A 16101-nucleotide genomic window follows, 5' to 3' on the forward strand; every position below is an offset into this window, starting at 1 on the left:
TGCAGTGGGAGATGGAGCTGGTAAGGGGGTTAAACTTTTGGAATTTCTCCAATTACCTGCATCTGCGTGGGAATGGGCCGCTTCGACTACCTCCAGCACCCGCTCCAGCCCGTGTGCCCGCTCCAGCCCGTGTGTCCTTTCCAAGGCCTGCTCCAGCCCATGAGTGCGTCCCAGCCCGTGAATCCGCTTCAGAGGCCTCAGAGGAGGTTGGCACTGAGTCTCCGCTTCCCACATCTAAAAGGAAGAGGAGGAGGAAGGCTTCCATCCCCCAAGACCCGGAGGCCTCTCCAGAGCTCGCTCCAGTCAGTGAATCCACTCCAGAGCCCGCTTCAGTTAGTGAGTCCACTCCAGAGCCTGCTCCAGTCAGTGAGTCCGCTCCAGTCAGTGAGTCCGCTCCAGTCAGTGAGTCCGCTCCAGCCAGTGAGTCCGCTCCAGCCAGTGAGTCCCCTACAGAGCCCGCTCCAGCCAGTGAGCCCACTACAGAGCCCGCTCCAGCCAGTGAGTCCGCTCCAGTCAGTGAGTCCGCTCCAGCCAGTGAGTCCCCTACAGAGCCCGCTCCAGCCAGTGAGCCCACTACAGAGCCCGCTCCAGCCAGTGAGTCCACTACAGAGCCCGCTCCAGCCTGTGAGCCCACTCCAGAGCCCGCTCCAGCCAGTGAGTCCGCTCCAGCCAGTGAGTCCGCTCCAGCCAGTGAGTCCGCTCCAGCCAGTGAGTCCACTCCAGAGCCCGCTCTAGCCAGTGAGTCCACTCCAGTCCCGCATGCTCTCCCTGTCAGTCCCGTGATGGCCAGGAGGTCTGTCTTCACTTTTTATATTTTGGCTGTCTTGCGTGCCTGGAGGATGCACTCAGAACAGCCCGAGCCCGCTCCAGCCAGTGAGTCCGCTCCAGAGCCCGCTCCAGCCAGTGAGTCCACTCCAGAGCCCGCTCCAGCCAGTGAGTCCGTTCCAGAGCCCGCTCCAGCCAGTGAGTCCACTCCAGAGCCCGCTCCAGTCAGTGAATCCACTCCAGAGCCCGCTTCAGTTAGTGAGTCCACTCCAGAGCCTGCTTCAGCCAGTGAGTCCGCTCCAGCCAGTGAGTCCGCTCCAGCCAGTGAGTCCGCTCCAGCCAGTGAGTCCGCTCCAGCCAGTGAGTCCGCTCCAGTACGGCATGCTCTCCCTATCAGTCCGGTGATGGCTAAGAGGGCTGTCCTCACGTTCTATGTTTTGGCGGTCTTGCGTGCCTGGAGGATGCTCTCAGAGCAGCCCCAGCCTGAGCACGCTGCCGTCCCAGAGCAGCCCCAGCCTGAGCACGCTGCCGTCCCAGAGCAGCCCCAGCCTGAGCACGCTGCCGTCCCAGAGCAGCCCCAGCCTGAGCACGCTGCCGTCCCAGAGCAGCCCCAGCCTGAGCATGCTGCCGTCCCAGAGCAGCCCCAGCCTGAGCACGCTGCCGTCCCAGAGCAGCCCCAGTCTGAGCACGTTGCCGTCCCTGAGCAGTTCCAGTCTGAACTCGTTGCCGTCCCAGAGCAGTTCCAGTCTGAGCCCGCTGCCGTCCTTGAGTCCTCCGCTCTCCCTGATACGGCCACGGAGGCCGTCATCGAGCTGTCCGCTCTCCCTGATACGGCCACGGAGGCCGTCACCGAGCTGCCCGCTCTCCCTGATATGGCCACGAAGCACCCTTGGCCAGCCCTGCCGCCGCCGTCCAAGCCTACTGCCCTGCCGCCGTCCAAGCCTTCTGCCCTGCCGCCACCGCCCAGATCTTCTGTCCTGCCGCCGTCATCCAAGCCCTCTGCCCTGCCGCCGCTGCCCAGGCTTTCTGCCCTGCCGCCACTGCCCAGGCCGTCTGAACCGTTGGAACCAGCCTGGTCAGTTCCTCCAGCGCCACCCTGGCAATCAGCCAGGATTCCAGACCCTCTGGAACCAGCCTGGTCAGTTCCTCCAGTGCCACCCTGGCACTCAGCCAGGACTCCAGAACCACTGGAACCAGCCTGGTCAGTTCCTCCAGCACCACCCTGGCTATCAGTTGGGCACCCTGGAGCTGGCCCACCATCCCTCCCCCTGATCCTCCTCCTGTCCACCTCCCTCCTGAGTTTTTGTGTTTTTGTTTTGTCTGGTGGAGCGTCTGGTAGCCGCTCCTTTGAGGGGGGGTAATGTCATGATCACCAGTGAGAGTGCCCTATCAGCCACTAGAGGGCACTCCATCTTGGACTCTTGTTTTCACCCCTTGGACTACAATACCCATACTCACTCTTGGACTCATTATCCCACTCATTGCACTCAGCTGTTTTGTGTTTGTTATCAGTGTCTGTCTATTTAGTCTCAGTTGTTTCTGTCCTTGGTTGTGGTTTGTTGTATTTTGTTACGTGCACTTTGTTTCTCTGGCTTTTTGTATTGGACTGTTTTTGTGGAGTTTAACCTTTGCCTGTGTTCTGGATTACATGCTTGGAGTCTCCTGTAATAAACATCGCTGCACTTGGATCTTACCATCTTGTTCTTGTGTGCACCGTGACACAGATATGTTTTAAGATAACTGGGCCACATTTGCTGCATTATATGTGGGCCAGTTTAGGCTTACACCCTGCTAGCCAGTGCTGACTGTGCCGTACATTAGCCAAATGTGGTCCAAAGTTGGTGTAATGTATCTGGGCCATATTTGTTATGCCATTTGTGGGCCACTTTAGGTTCACATTCAGAATCGCCAGTGATTACACTCCATAATCTTTGCCAAAACTGGCCCAGATAAGTTTAAAGATAACTGGGCCACATTTGCTGCATTATATGGGGGCCAGTTTAGGCTTACATCCTGGTTAGCCAGTGCTGACTGTGCCGTACATTAGCCAAATGTGGTCCAAAGTTGAAATAATGTATCTGGCCCATAGTTGTTATGCCATTTGTGGGCCACTTAAGGTTCACATTCAGATTTGCCAGTTAATACTGTCCCACAATTTAGCCAAAACTGGCCCAGATATGTTTTAAGATAACTGGGCCACATTTGCTGCATTATATGTGGGCCAGTTTAGGCTTACATCCTGGTTAGCCAGTGCTGACTGTGCCGTACATTAACCAAATGTGGTCCAAAGTTGAAATAATGTATCTGGCCCATAGTTGTTATGCCATTTGTGGGCCACTTTAGGTTCACATTCAGAATCGCCAGTGATTACACTCCGTAATCTTTGCCAAAACTGGCCCAGATATGTTTTAAGAATAACTGGGCCACATTTTCTGCATTATATGTGGGCCAGTTTAGGCTTACACCCTGCTAGCCAGTGCTGACTGTGCCGTACATTAGCCAAATGTGGTCCAAAGTTGGTGTAATGTATCTGGGCCATATTTGTTATGCAATTTGTGGGCCACTTTAGGTTCACATTCAGAATCGCCAGTGATTACACTCCATAATCTTTGCCAAAACTGGCCCAGATAAGTTTAAAGATAACTGGGCCACATTTGCTGCATTATATGTGGGCCAGTTTAGGCTTACACCCTGCTAGCCAGTGCTGACTGTGCCGTACATTAGCCAAATGTGGTCCAAAGTTGAAGTAATGTATCTGGGCCATATTTGTTATGCCATTTGTGGGCCACTTTAGGTTCACATTCAGAATCGCCAGTGATTACACTCCGTCATCTTTGCCAAAACTGGCCCAGATATGTTTAAAGATAACTGGGCCACATTTGCTGCATTATATGTGGGCCAGTTTAGGCTTACACCCTGCTAGCCAGTGCTGACTGTGCCGTACATTAGCCAAATGTGGTCCAAAGTTGAAGTAATGTATCTGGGCCATATTTGTTATGCCATGTCTGGGCCACTTAAGGTTCACATTCAGAATCGCCAGTGTTTACTTTCCACATCTTTGCCAAAACTGGCCCAGTTGTGTTTTAAGATAACTGGGCCACATTTGCTGCAGCATATGTGGGCCATATTTGGTTTAAAGCCAGATTAGCCATTATTGATTGTGCCACATTTTTGCCAAAGATGGCCCACATTTGGTTTGCGATATTTGGCCCATTTTCATTATTTATCACACGGGCCACTTCAGGCTCACATTCAGATTACACATTGCCGTAAGTGCCGCATCTTTGCCTAAAAAGGCCCACATGTGATTTGAAATATTTGGGCCATATTTGCCATGTTACATGTGGGCCACTTAAGGCTCACATACATTTTGTCCGGGCCATAAGAAGGCCTGTAGTGCCGCATCATTGCCTAAAGTGGCCCACATCCGTTTGCTATCTGATATTTCAGCGAAACTGCCGCCTGCTGTCCCATGTTTGTTTCCAACAACCACAACACAAAGATCTGCATAACTGGTGTCACTGGCCATGCATTATGCTGGACATTGCATGTCACAAGTTACAACAACAAGGAGATTATAACATCTGATGTCACATTATCTTGGCTTTCTTTGTCTCAACAAATGTGTTTTACAAACACACAGTTACAGCGGGCAAATAATCAGAAGAATCAGAATCAGAATCTTTATTGCCAGGTATGTTTACACACACTAGGAATTTGTTTTGTTTTAGTGACAGAAGCTCCACAGTGCAACAGAGTGACAGCGACAAGACAGATAATAAAAGGAATAAAAGAATAATATACAAGATAGACAAGTGCAAATAAATGATATATAATATAGACAATTTGTATGTACAATTATGATGTGTGCAAATTAGAAATTTAAATAAGTATGTGTTTTAATAAAAGCTAACATAAGAAGTACGAGAACCAAGATCCCAACTAAAGCAAATACTGATCATCATAATGGTGACTTCAAATGAAACATCAACATCTAAACCTGTTAATTCTCAATAATAACTTCTGTAGACGTCTGACAGAAATAAAGTCAGTCTGGTTAAAATAAATAGTGGTGCTTGCCTGAATGGCGAAGCACACTATTACTAAGCCATAAGTAATCTGTAGTGAGCTCCAACTCACTAATTCCTTGACCCATAAAGGCATGGACTCCCCTGAAGGTGTGCTGTGGTATCTAGTCCTGTAAGTTGTGAGGTGGAGCCTCAATGGATCACACTTGTTTGTTCAGCACATCCCACAGATGCTCGATTGGATTGAATTCTGGGAACCTTCTTCCATTGCTCCGTGGTCCAGTTCTGTGTTCTGTGTTCATTGTCCGGTCTCGTTAGCATCTTACCTGTATGCTTACCTCAAGGACTCCGTTGGACTACTTACCCGTCTCCAGTGTTTCTCCTGTTCTCTTCCTGTGTGCTCTGTCTTCTTGTGTGTTCTCCAATGTCATCATTGTGTCTGGATATCTGCATTCTGCCATCATCCGTCACCTACAAAACAAAGGACACTATTACCATTCTCATTCTCACGATTCACATGAAGATTTGCCATTCACTCACCTGCTTCACTGTTGTTTATCTGGTTGTGAAATAAACATCTTATATTTATACTTCCTGTGTCTCTGACCTCCTGTGTTTGTAACACTAACATTTTAAAAAGTTAAAGATTTTAAATACTTCCAGTCTACACAGCAGTCTCTGTGCTCACAGCGTCATAGACATTAATATATTAACGATTTATAAAAGATGAATCACTGTCTGGCCATCTGGCATTTTGGTATGGAGATAAAGGTTATGATTATACATTTTTTGTAGTATTACACCACATTGTTGTTTTTCCTTTGGTACGAGATAGAGCGTTTGGACCCGGAAGCGCTGCCGCGTGACGTCAGACTTAACAACCGAATTGGCCATTATATTTTCGTTATACAGCTGTGACGACTCGTTACTCACAGTAGGATCCATTTGCAGGCTTTATTATAAAACGTAGTCAAACAGGCAATGGCCATAACCGGCAGATACAGTGACAGAGGGCAGACAAAGTCGTGGTCGTAAAACAAGCAGGAGATCAGGACAGGTGGAGAACAATCACAGGTCAAAACACAAAGCAAATAGTCCAGTAGGCAGGTAGCAGAGAATCGTAAACGGGTAAACAAACTGGGTCACAACAGATAGGCAAATACAGGAAATAACGCTCAGAATTGCATCGTAGTAAACAAGACCTCGCAACGAGGAGTGACGCAGGAACAGTTTATATAGACCTAACCAATGAGCTGCAGCTGGGTGGCGTGATCAGTACCAGGTACGGGGCTGATGGGAAATGTAGTGAATGTGCGAGTGTCAATATTCGGGTGAGGGCACCCTCTGCTGACCAGAGGAGGGGATCATGGAGTTCGTCCCTGTGACAACAGCACTCATGACACAATGAAGAGATATTGTGTTAATGTAGACACAAAGTGCATCTTAAATATTGTGTTTTGGGCTGCAGAAACATGCTATTACTAACTGACAGTAACAAAGCTAAAAAAGAACATGGAAACAAATAATAAGTAAAAAATAAAATGCAAATGATGAGGTGGATTTTTTCTGTGAAACCGCTATGGAAATACAATATACGTACAGAATCTCTAGCATATTCAAATTAACACACTTCCAAAGAAAAACAGCAACTATCAAAAAAAATCAGAGAAATGACGTGGACACACAAATGAGAAAGAAAAAAATGTAAAAGGTTTTTGTTTCTTTGTGGGGGTTTTTAAGAGTGAAATAAACAAATGATGTGATGTACTGAATGAAAGCAGATATAATAATCACTTTGTTTAAAGACAGACAGAAACATCAGACTCAGGACAGAAACACACGACCTCTAAAGTAAGAACAACTTCATTCTTTAACCACAATTAGACTTTGAGATGTTAATATGGTCTTAATGATTGTGAATCCAGTTAAGCTGCTAAATTTGTATATTTATTTCATACTTTTGTGTTTAACTTTTATTACATCTACACTCTATTCTCAGATTTCTTCCTCAGAAATGGACCAAACTCTATATTTGATTCTTCTTCTCATTGGTGAGTGTGTTTGTTGTTTTATTTATGGTTTATAGTTTCATCAGGTTTGACTCTGTTATGAAAAGCATTAAATCAAAGCCTCTCTTTCACAGCTCTCTGCTCCGTATCTGAATGTGTTCAGCGTCAGTATCACTTTATAAACGTGCCAAAGAACTGGACTGAAGCTCAGAGTTACTGCAGAGAGAAATACACAGATCTGGCCACCGTTGACAACATGAAGGACATGAACGAGCTGAGGAAGAATGCGAACGGTGGACATGTCTGGATCGGTCTGTTCAGAGTTGGAGTTCCATGGCAGTGGTCAGATCAGAGTAACTCCACATTCAGAAACTGGGATTCTGGTCAACCTGATAATTATGGAGGTTATGAAAAATGTGCAGAAATTTATCCAAACACAGGACGCTGGAATGACAACTCTTGCAACAGCCAATTTTCTTTTATGTGTCATGAAGGTGAGCAGATCCTCACAATCCATCCATCACCTTCAGATATCTTAAAGTTCACGCTACATGTCTGATGTGGCAAATTCCTTCACAGTGTTTGGCTGTGTTTACATTTGGCATTAACATGTGACCTGTATCTGGATGTTGTCCACATACACGTTGAAAAGACAAGTGTAGACGCGTTTGTGATCGGAATGTTATCCGATCAACGTGTGCTGGTTCCGAGGTAGTCGAGGACGCATTGTAGTCGGATCTCAGTGTAATGTAAACGCGATCCAGCCAACGTATCTACATTCAGAGGGCGACGTCATTTAAATCCGCACCCAGTCTCTCCGTTTGGCTCTCAGAAAATCATGGACAGACGCAGTTTTGACAAGAAATTAAAATTCTTTGAACTTGAAAACTTTGAACATGAAACCTTAATTGTGCAACATTATAAAAGCATTTGTGATCGCCTCATTTAGATTGTATTAGTTTATTACCAATATTTCACGCTTAACTTAACTTTAAACCTGGATGATGTGACTTGTTTAACCAGTTATTTTTCAACTCTGGAAGTATTTTTTTCCATTTTAAAAAAGATAATTTGATCTAAGACTGGAGATTGCATGGAAAGTAAAGTAGTGAGTGAAAGCAATAGGATATTGTTTAATTTGTCTCGTCTTTACTCTTATCTGGTGTCGTATGGCCTACCCTTGTTTAGTTCTAATTAATGCTCTTTAATGTGATGTGCATTCTTTTATTTCTTTAATACAAGGTGTTCAGATTCTGCCGTTACATATTACAAAAACAATACAAATGCTTGCGCACTCCTTTCAATCATGAAATCCATCAATTTTTTTTTTTCACCATACAAGATTAATGTTGGGAAACTTAAATTGGTAGATTAAGTTCTCTGTTTGTGATCGATTGCATACTTTTGTGAAATAAATCAGAAACATTCTGTGTTGTTTGCACTGCATTGATAGGGGCTAAAGTTAAAGGGGTTTTTTATATATATATATATGAGGCCATTTGAAGCATCTGCCTTTCAAATGCACCTAATTTAAATATTGTGCAGAAAACAGAATTCCGATTAGTTATCAAGATAGAGGCCACTTAATGTGAACAAATATAAACGTGCTGTGTCCTGATAAGCTAATGACCTGATCTGCTTGATCGGATCACTGTGATCGCATATTAATCCCAAGTGTAAATGCAGCCTTTGTCCTGCATGTTGTTTTTGATCAGTCTCTCTCTAGTTTTTCTTGTGGTTTGTTTTGTGTCCAGATAAACTGATCCTGATCAAAGAGAATCTGACGTGGCCTGAAGCTCTGAGATACTGCAGACAGAATCATGTGGATCTGGTCTCGGTTCATTCAGAAGAGATTCAGCGTCGTGTGATGAATGTGGTTAAACAGGCGTCTACTGAGGCGGTGTGGTTGGGTTTACACAATTACTGCCTTATGAACATGTGGCTCTGGTTGAGCGGAGAGATCGTGTGCTATCAGAACTGGGCTCCAGGGAACGGAGTAGAACCGGAAGACTGTCGCCTCGAGAAGAGAAAAGGAGCAGTTCAGTCTGGAGGAGATCAGCGCTGGATCAGCCTTCCTGAAACTCGCAAACTCAACTTCATCTGCAGAAATGATGAGTGAATGTTTGTGTGTTTACTTACATTCACTGTTTTCATTCTTCTTTTTTTCTCTTATTTACTTGTATTTGTTTTAGTAAGTTCTGAGTGAATCTGCTAACTGCTAAATTTTAATCATCATGGCATAATGTGATCTTTTTAAAATGTTTTAATATTAATGTTTAATATTCTTTAGATGTTAAGTGTGTTTTGTAAATCTCTTTGTATATCTGGTGTGGTTACGTCTCTTTATGTTTTCACTAATCTTATCTATATCAGTAACTGGTTGAATGTGAATCTGTGAGCAGCAGCTCTTCAGAATAATATTGTTTGTGTCTCAGAATGAAATCTGGTTTATTCTTAGAAAAGCTGAAGTGAAGTTTGGGTATAAAATATCTTGTGTTTGATCAAAACCATCAGATAAACATGTGAAACAGAACATGAGCTCAAATAAACTCATCTACAGTCAGTATTCTGACCTCTGATTATTTCCTGATTTCACAAATGTCACAATGACAGATATGCAAAATCTGTGCATAACTCTGTGATGTTACCAATTTTATTTAGAAGCAATGATTGGTTTGATTGAATTCAGGAAATCATTGATGATCTTCTCAATAGTCTGACGCAGGTTTTTCTGCTTGATGGTGTTAGTGATGTTCAATCCACCAGCAACTTCAACAACACCAGTAACAGCCAAAGAAGCACCTATTCATTAGTTTCCACTAGTACATACCGTCACATATACCCTGAACTCTCGGTTGTCTGACCTAAACCTTGTTTCCTGAAGGTATGCAGGTTCCAAAACCACCTTCTGGAGTAAGACATTCTCAACCAAACACCGAATAACTAAAAAAAAAAAAAAGGTAACAGAAGCAGTTTATTAATAATAGGACTGTCACGATCACCAGCTGGAGTGCCCTTGATAGTCACCGGAGGGAACACTTCCCCAGACCATTGCCACTCATTCATGGACTTCATCCCCCATAATCCTTTGCCTGGACTCATCATCACTGATCATATCCACCTGTGCACAATTACATTGTTAACCCAGCCTATATATTAGCCCTGTCCAAATACCCACATTTGCGGTCTTTGCACTTGACCACTTGCCTACTTATATGATGTATTTCCTTTATTTACCCCAAGTGTTCAAGTGGGTGTGAAGACTGCAAATGTGTGTAGAGCTTTTGATTACCCGATGGGACACACTTATAATCTTGCAAAAATATGCAAGTGTTTACAGAGCTTTTTTTTTTTCTTTTTTAAAATATTTTCAGTGCTTTGCATTTTAAAATACACTTCTAAATGTCTGTTCAGTGGTCCCTATGTAACTAACAGAAGACAATATTAAAATTGTGGGGCTTCTTTTAAGTGATAAAAAGCAGTTGCAAATGATGTACAAAATACACATAGCCCACTCATCACTGCACTTGGGCATTTTTAAGACATGGGACAGTCTTGCGCACTTACTTCCTGTCGCGTGCTCTCCAGTGGCCAAGACCGCAAGTGTGGGTATTCAGACAGGGCTAATCTTGTGTCTTTCAATCAGTCGTTGTCTTTGTAAGGATGTAGCGTGTGTTTTGCCCTGTGTTTCTGGTTGTTCATGTTTGGATTATCTCTTGTTTTATTAAATATCTGCTTGCATCTGGATCCAGCCTCTCCTCTTCCCTATGGCGTTATTTTACTGTCAAATGTCGAGAGCACATTATTGTGACGCGAGAGCATATCAATGTAATGCGCGAGCGCAAATCTGTCTGCTCTCGCGCAAATCTGGACGCGCGCGCTCAAATATACAGTGCTCTCTTATGAACTGCCTCTCCTCTCGCTCAGATATTGCGTGTGCACGCTCAAACTGTTTCCCGCGTGCTCAAACGTGTCCTGCGCGCTCAAACTGCACATGTGCGCTCACGAATCTCTCCGTGCTCTTGCAGAAATTAATTTGCTTTTGGATTAAACGCTGTCAAAGGTTATAAACCAATCAGAAGAGACGACTGATCCATGAAAATGCTACGTAGAATCTTATTGGCTGAGAGTGAACTGCGCCTGGAATTCTTAACAAAGATTAATAATTACAGTAATGTATTGCACATTGTTAGTTCATGTTAGATAATACATTAACTAATGTTAACAAATAAAAACCTTATTGTAAAATGTTACCTATTTTTAAAAAAAAATTTCAACACAAAACGTATGACCACAATAACTTTAAGAAACATTTTTTGTTTGTTTGTTTAGATAAATAGGGGTTTGACCTGTAATGTGATGCAGTTAGACTAGGTTACATTTGATAAATATTATTAAATTGTAAAGAAATAAAATATATATTTTTGTCGAAAGAATTCCAGGCGCAGTTCACTCTCAGCCAATAAGATTCCATGTAGCATTTTCATGGATCAGTCTTCTCTTCTGATTGGTTTATAACTTTTGACAGCGTTTAATCCAAAAGCAAATTCATTTTGCCCGGAGAGATTCGTGAGCGCACATGTGCAGTTTGAGCGCGCAGGACACGTTTGAGCACACGGGAAACAGTTTGAGCGTGCACACGCAATATCTGAGCGAGAGGAGAGGCAGTTCATAAGAGAGCACTGTATATTTGAGCGTGCGCGTCCAGGTTTGCGCGAGAGCAAAGGAAATCTGCGCGCGAGCGGACAGATTTGCGCTTGCGCATTACATTGATATGCTCTCGCGTCACAATAATGTGCTCTCGACATTTGACAGTAAAATAACGCCATAGTCCCAAGCTTGACAGAGGGCACACAGTGTAGATGCAGCGCAGTACCCAGCCAGCAGACACAACACCACCGTTTGAAACTTTTGTTTTTCCAGTTTGTTGTAATACTTTAAATAAAAATGACAAAGTGTGATTATTTTATTGGTTTGTAGTTTTTCAGTTCAGATTCATTCATTTTCACAAAATCTTTATCAAATTGTTTTGTTTGTTTTTATCTTTTGCAGTTTTTCAGGTCCTAAAAGAAAGGTGTGTTTTGTATTCCTGCCAAGGTGCTTTACTCACAATAGGTAAGATCTGCAACATCTACTAATGTAAAAACTGTTTCTTACGTATCCTGTTTACCTTTAATTATCAGTAGCAATTGATAATTTTAATTTAAGTTAACAGATAAAATAATTTAAAATAATATAAAACATTTTAAGTCATATGTTATTTGTAAAACTCTTCTAAAATGTATTATTTTTTCAAGTCAAGTTAGTAGAGTATCATACACCTTGTGTCAGAATGATGATTTATTACCCTAATTTATGGCTAAATTTATGACCCAAATGTTCTGTGTGTTGTCACTCAAGCTGACTGGACAGTGGATGTCAAATATGTTTTATGAGGGCTGTGAGCCTTGATTGGCAGGTCAGTGGTTGTCAATGGCTGTTTTTATGGCTGAATTTATGGGTGTTGTCCCTCTGATTGGCAGGTCAAGAGTGTCAATGAGATATAGAGTGAGTTAGATTTATAGTTAGATATATGGGTAAATTTATGGAGGTTGTATCTCAGCCCAGATTTGGCATTTTTATGACATTTTGGTGAATCCTGGGTATCTGGCTTCTTCTAATCTGTTGAGAACCATGGTGGCCATGTTTTTCCTTTGATTGTGGGGTGAATGTCACCCTAGCAAATTTCACACCTCACTGTTAAAATCAGTGCTGTTTGGTCAATGGGGTATATGTTAATTGAGTCAGAATATCTGAGTCAATACATTAAGGATGTATTACCCCTACACCACACTGGTTAATAAGTATACATACTAAGTATACTTGCCGCAAGACTAATTATTAGTATATTTCAAGTGTGTTAATGATTAGTTCATTTAAAGTGTGCTATTTTGAAACAACTAATTTTGTACTAAGTATATTTAAGTTGAAATTAAGTAGTATTAAAATACAACTTTAAGTATATTTAGTATACTTATGTGTACTAAATTGGAACAACTTCAAGTATACTTAGTACACTTTAAGTATATGTCTGTGTAGGGACTAATTACATGCTTGATTAGTGATATTAAAGTGTACATAATTTGTGTTATAAGTATACCTCATTTGTGTTAAAAGTATAATTTTTTGTTATAATATACTTTGCATTATAAGTATACTTTATTTGTGTTATAAGTATACTTTTATTTGTGTTATAAGTATACTTTATTTCTGTTATGAGTACACTTTGTGTTATAAGTACACTTTATTTGTGATTTAAGTACATTACAAAACACAAGCAATATACACTGAATATATTATAGTATACTGTATGCTCAGTACCTTTGGCTTATTCCAAATATTAAACATTACACACTTTGCAGTCAATAACTATACACTTTGTTATTACTTCTACTTTGTATAATATAGTCAACATTTGAAGCGGATCAAAACCATTAATCAAAGTTGTCCTAACTTTTTTGATCCACTTCAAATGTTGACTACTGTACTTTGAATTACATAATCTCACACAATACAGTTGTGCTACTATTTAAATACAGTTTAACACATTTTCCCAAAGTTGAATGCATTTGTTTTCAAGGCCACTAAATTAAATAAAATATAAGAACATAATGAAGAGACATATTTCATTGACAAATCCAATGGTTTTTATTTAAACTTAATATAGATTCAGCAAAACTTACCATGTTTTTCATTAAAGAAAAAAAAATATTGGACCATGGTGACCCTCTATACACAAATACAAATTACACATTATATTCCATTTTCTGATGAGCTTCTCATTGTGTCTGATGGCACAATGATGACCGCAGAGACTCGTGAAGAACAGCATCTGTTGACAGAATATACCAAAGATATAAGACAGCATGTTCAACTCTTTATTCACGTTTACAATAGTCTGTCTAAATCCTACATTGAACCAATACTATTTCTGAACAGTAAATGAGGATTAGCAGCAGGAAACTGTATCAGAATGGCATGTCGATGTTGTTTTCGGTACATAGTCAAGCATAAAACACTTTATGAATTAATATCGTACAGAATACGGGCCGATTTGACCAATCATATGAATGTTTTGGTGCTGCATACAAACATGTGCCATAAACCACCACACACAAACTCAAAAAGGAGATCTCAAGCCGAAATATCGCTCTCCGTTTGTTAAAGAAAATAAAATAAAGTTTGTTAACTGGTAGACTACAACTCACCTCCCAATAGCGGCACTTTTCTCCGGTTCTTTCAGGATCGCGTAGGCCATTAGATTAGCCGGTTGTCGTCGCCATCACGGTCAGTCTGCGATGTCACTTGATTGAACTGGTCAGAATCCCCAAGATTGAGCGATGTATTGCGCTTTCAGTGTTTTATTAAATAAATTATACATTGCGACATTATACTTCACCTGAGTGACTGAGCGAGGAGATTCAGACGACGACCGTGACGTCAGCAGCTCTGATTGGCTGACGGCAGTGAGCAACAAAATCTGATTGGTCACAGACCAAGTTGAAGAGACATTTGAATTCCGATAAGTTTAACCACTCAACATATTTTTTCGCATTACTTGTGCTGCTGGTGTGTTGTTTAATATAGATTTGTGTGTACGATTGTAAAATGATTCTGCCAGTGTAAACTTAATAAACATTTACACATATTTGGAAATTGTATAGACTACACTGCATATACTAAATGGCCTTGTAATGCATTAGTCATACTGAAATAAATAAGCACAAGTAATATAATGAATTCCAAGGATGAAGAAGTAAACTTAAAAAAATATACTCAAATTTAACATTAGATACACTACAACTTCAGGATATTAAATAATGTATTTTTTAAGTATACTTTCAGTGCATTGTTACAATGATCATTTTCAGCACACTGTTAAAATATACCTCAAATATATTTTTATAAAGTGCAAATAAATACACTTTTAAAAAATAAACTGAACTTACACTTCAAGTATATTTTTCTAAAATATATTTTTAGAAAATATACTAAAGTACAATTATTTTAAAGTGTGTTAAAAGTTGCATTGTGAAAATATGATACTAATATACTTTTTATATATTTAATGATAGTACATTTTTTGTTAGTATATTTGCAGTGTACTATAGAAAAAGGGAATATATTTAAAATACAATAAAGTATACTTTTTTTTCACTAGGGTATTTATTTAAAATTACATGTCTGGGCATGTTCTTTTTAGAACAACTGTGTGTGTGTGTGTGTGTGTGTGTGTGTGTGTGTGTGTGTGTGTGTGTGTGTGTGTGGGTGTTGGCACCATAGGATGATCAGTAATACCAAAACTATAGATTAATGTTAGTTCCTAAGACAAAGAATCAGAAATATTCATCAAGCCAAAGAGTCCTCATTAACCACACACCCCAGAATAGGTGTTGTTTGGGAGATGTTCTTTCTGGAGCATCTGTATCTGTGTTTCCAAACTCACCGATATGATCTATGTTAAAAAGACAAAAGAATGAAAAACATTTATTTAACTCACAGTGAAGGTGATTCTGAGTCAACCCGGTGGGGGGATCCTCTGTGTTTGTGTTAATGGTTTTACGACATTGCTTAGATGTCTTCATCAAAACCTTTCTGGTGATTCGCTGGGCTCTCACACAAAAACATCTTATGCTGATTTAGTCTACATAACATTATTCAATTCAATTCACATTTATTTGTATTCACAATATGCATTATTTCAAAGCAGCTTTACAGGGAGTGCATGTCAACGTTTCAATAATCTGGTATCAGAGTGTGCAAGTTGTGCAATTTCAGAAATGTATATACAAATCACCCAGTTAGCTAACAATTTATTAATTTAAACAATGTATTAAATTACGGCAGAAACAATGTGCTCACTGAAGTTATGAAAATATGTTAACGAATGATTAGGATATATAGAAAAATTTAGCACTGGTGCATGTTGATCCAGAGTTTGGGGTCCTTGCAGGGGGTCGGGGTCATATCTCCACAGGGGTTGAGGCATTTGAAGTCTTCTTCAGATCTGAATGTGTCTTTACTTTTGATACATTTGAAATGTTTTAGTTTTAATAGTTAGTGTGTGTGTGTGAGCGTCTGTGTGTATGTGTGTTGCAAAAGAACAAATACATACAAATACAGTAAAATAAGACACACAATTTTAAACGTTTAAATATTTATACATTTGTTTGCCACAAAAGCAAGACATGTTGTCTATTTTCTTTAAACTTTTTACTTTTATTTTATTCTTTAATTTCTTTTAAAACAGTCTGATGACC

The 16101-nt window shown here is 40.9% G+C and overlaps 1 protein-coding gene across 4 annotated transcripts in view; it reads left to right on the forward strand.

Moving 5' to 3' along the window:
* The first annotated feature begins 6557 nt into the window (after positions 1–6557).
* Positions 6558–16101, forward strand: part of LOC125269662 (macrophage mannose receptor 1-like) — a 48761-nt gene continuing 39217 nt past the window's right edge. Inside the window, exons 1-4 of one of the 4 annotated variants that reach the window (XM_048192600.1) lie at positions 6558–6644; positions 6793–6844; positions 6937–7296; positions 8557–9368. In XM_048192600.1, the coding sequence (XP_048048557.1) occupies positions 6808–6844; positions 6937–7296; positions 8557–8921 (762 nt within the window). In that variant the 5' untranslated portion in view covers positions 6558–6644; positions 6793–6807 and the 3' untranslated portion in view covers positions 8922–9368. Of the gene's footprint in view, positions 6645–6792; positions 6845–6936; positions 7297–8556; positions 9369–16101 lie in introns of those variants that run through there. The other 3 variants (XM_048192599.1, XM_048192596.1, XM_048192598.1) reach the window with 3 other exon arrangements.

Source organism: Megalobrama amblycephala, linkage group LG6 (assembly GCF_018812025.1).
Source record: "Megalobrama amblycephala isolate DHTTF-2021 linkage group LG6, ASM1881202v1, whole genome shotgun sequence".
NCBI lineage: Eukaryota > Metazoa > Chordata > Actinopteri > Cypriniformes > Xenocyprididae > Megalobrama > Megalobrama amblycephala.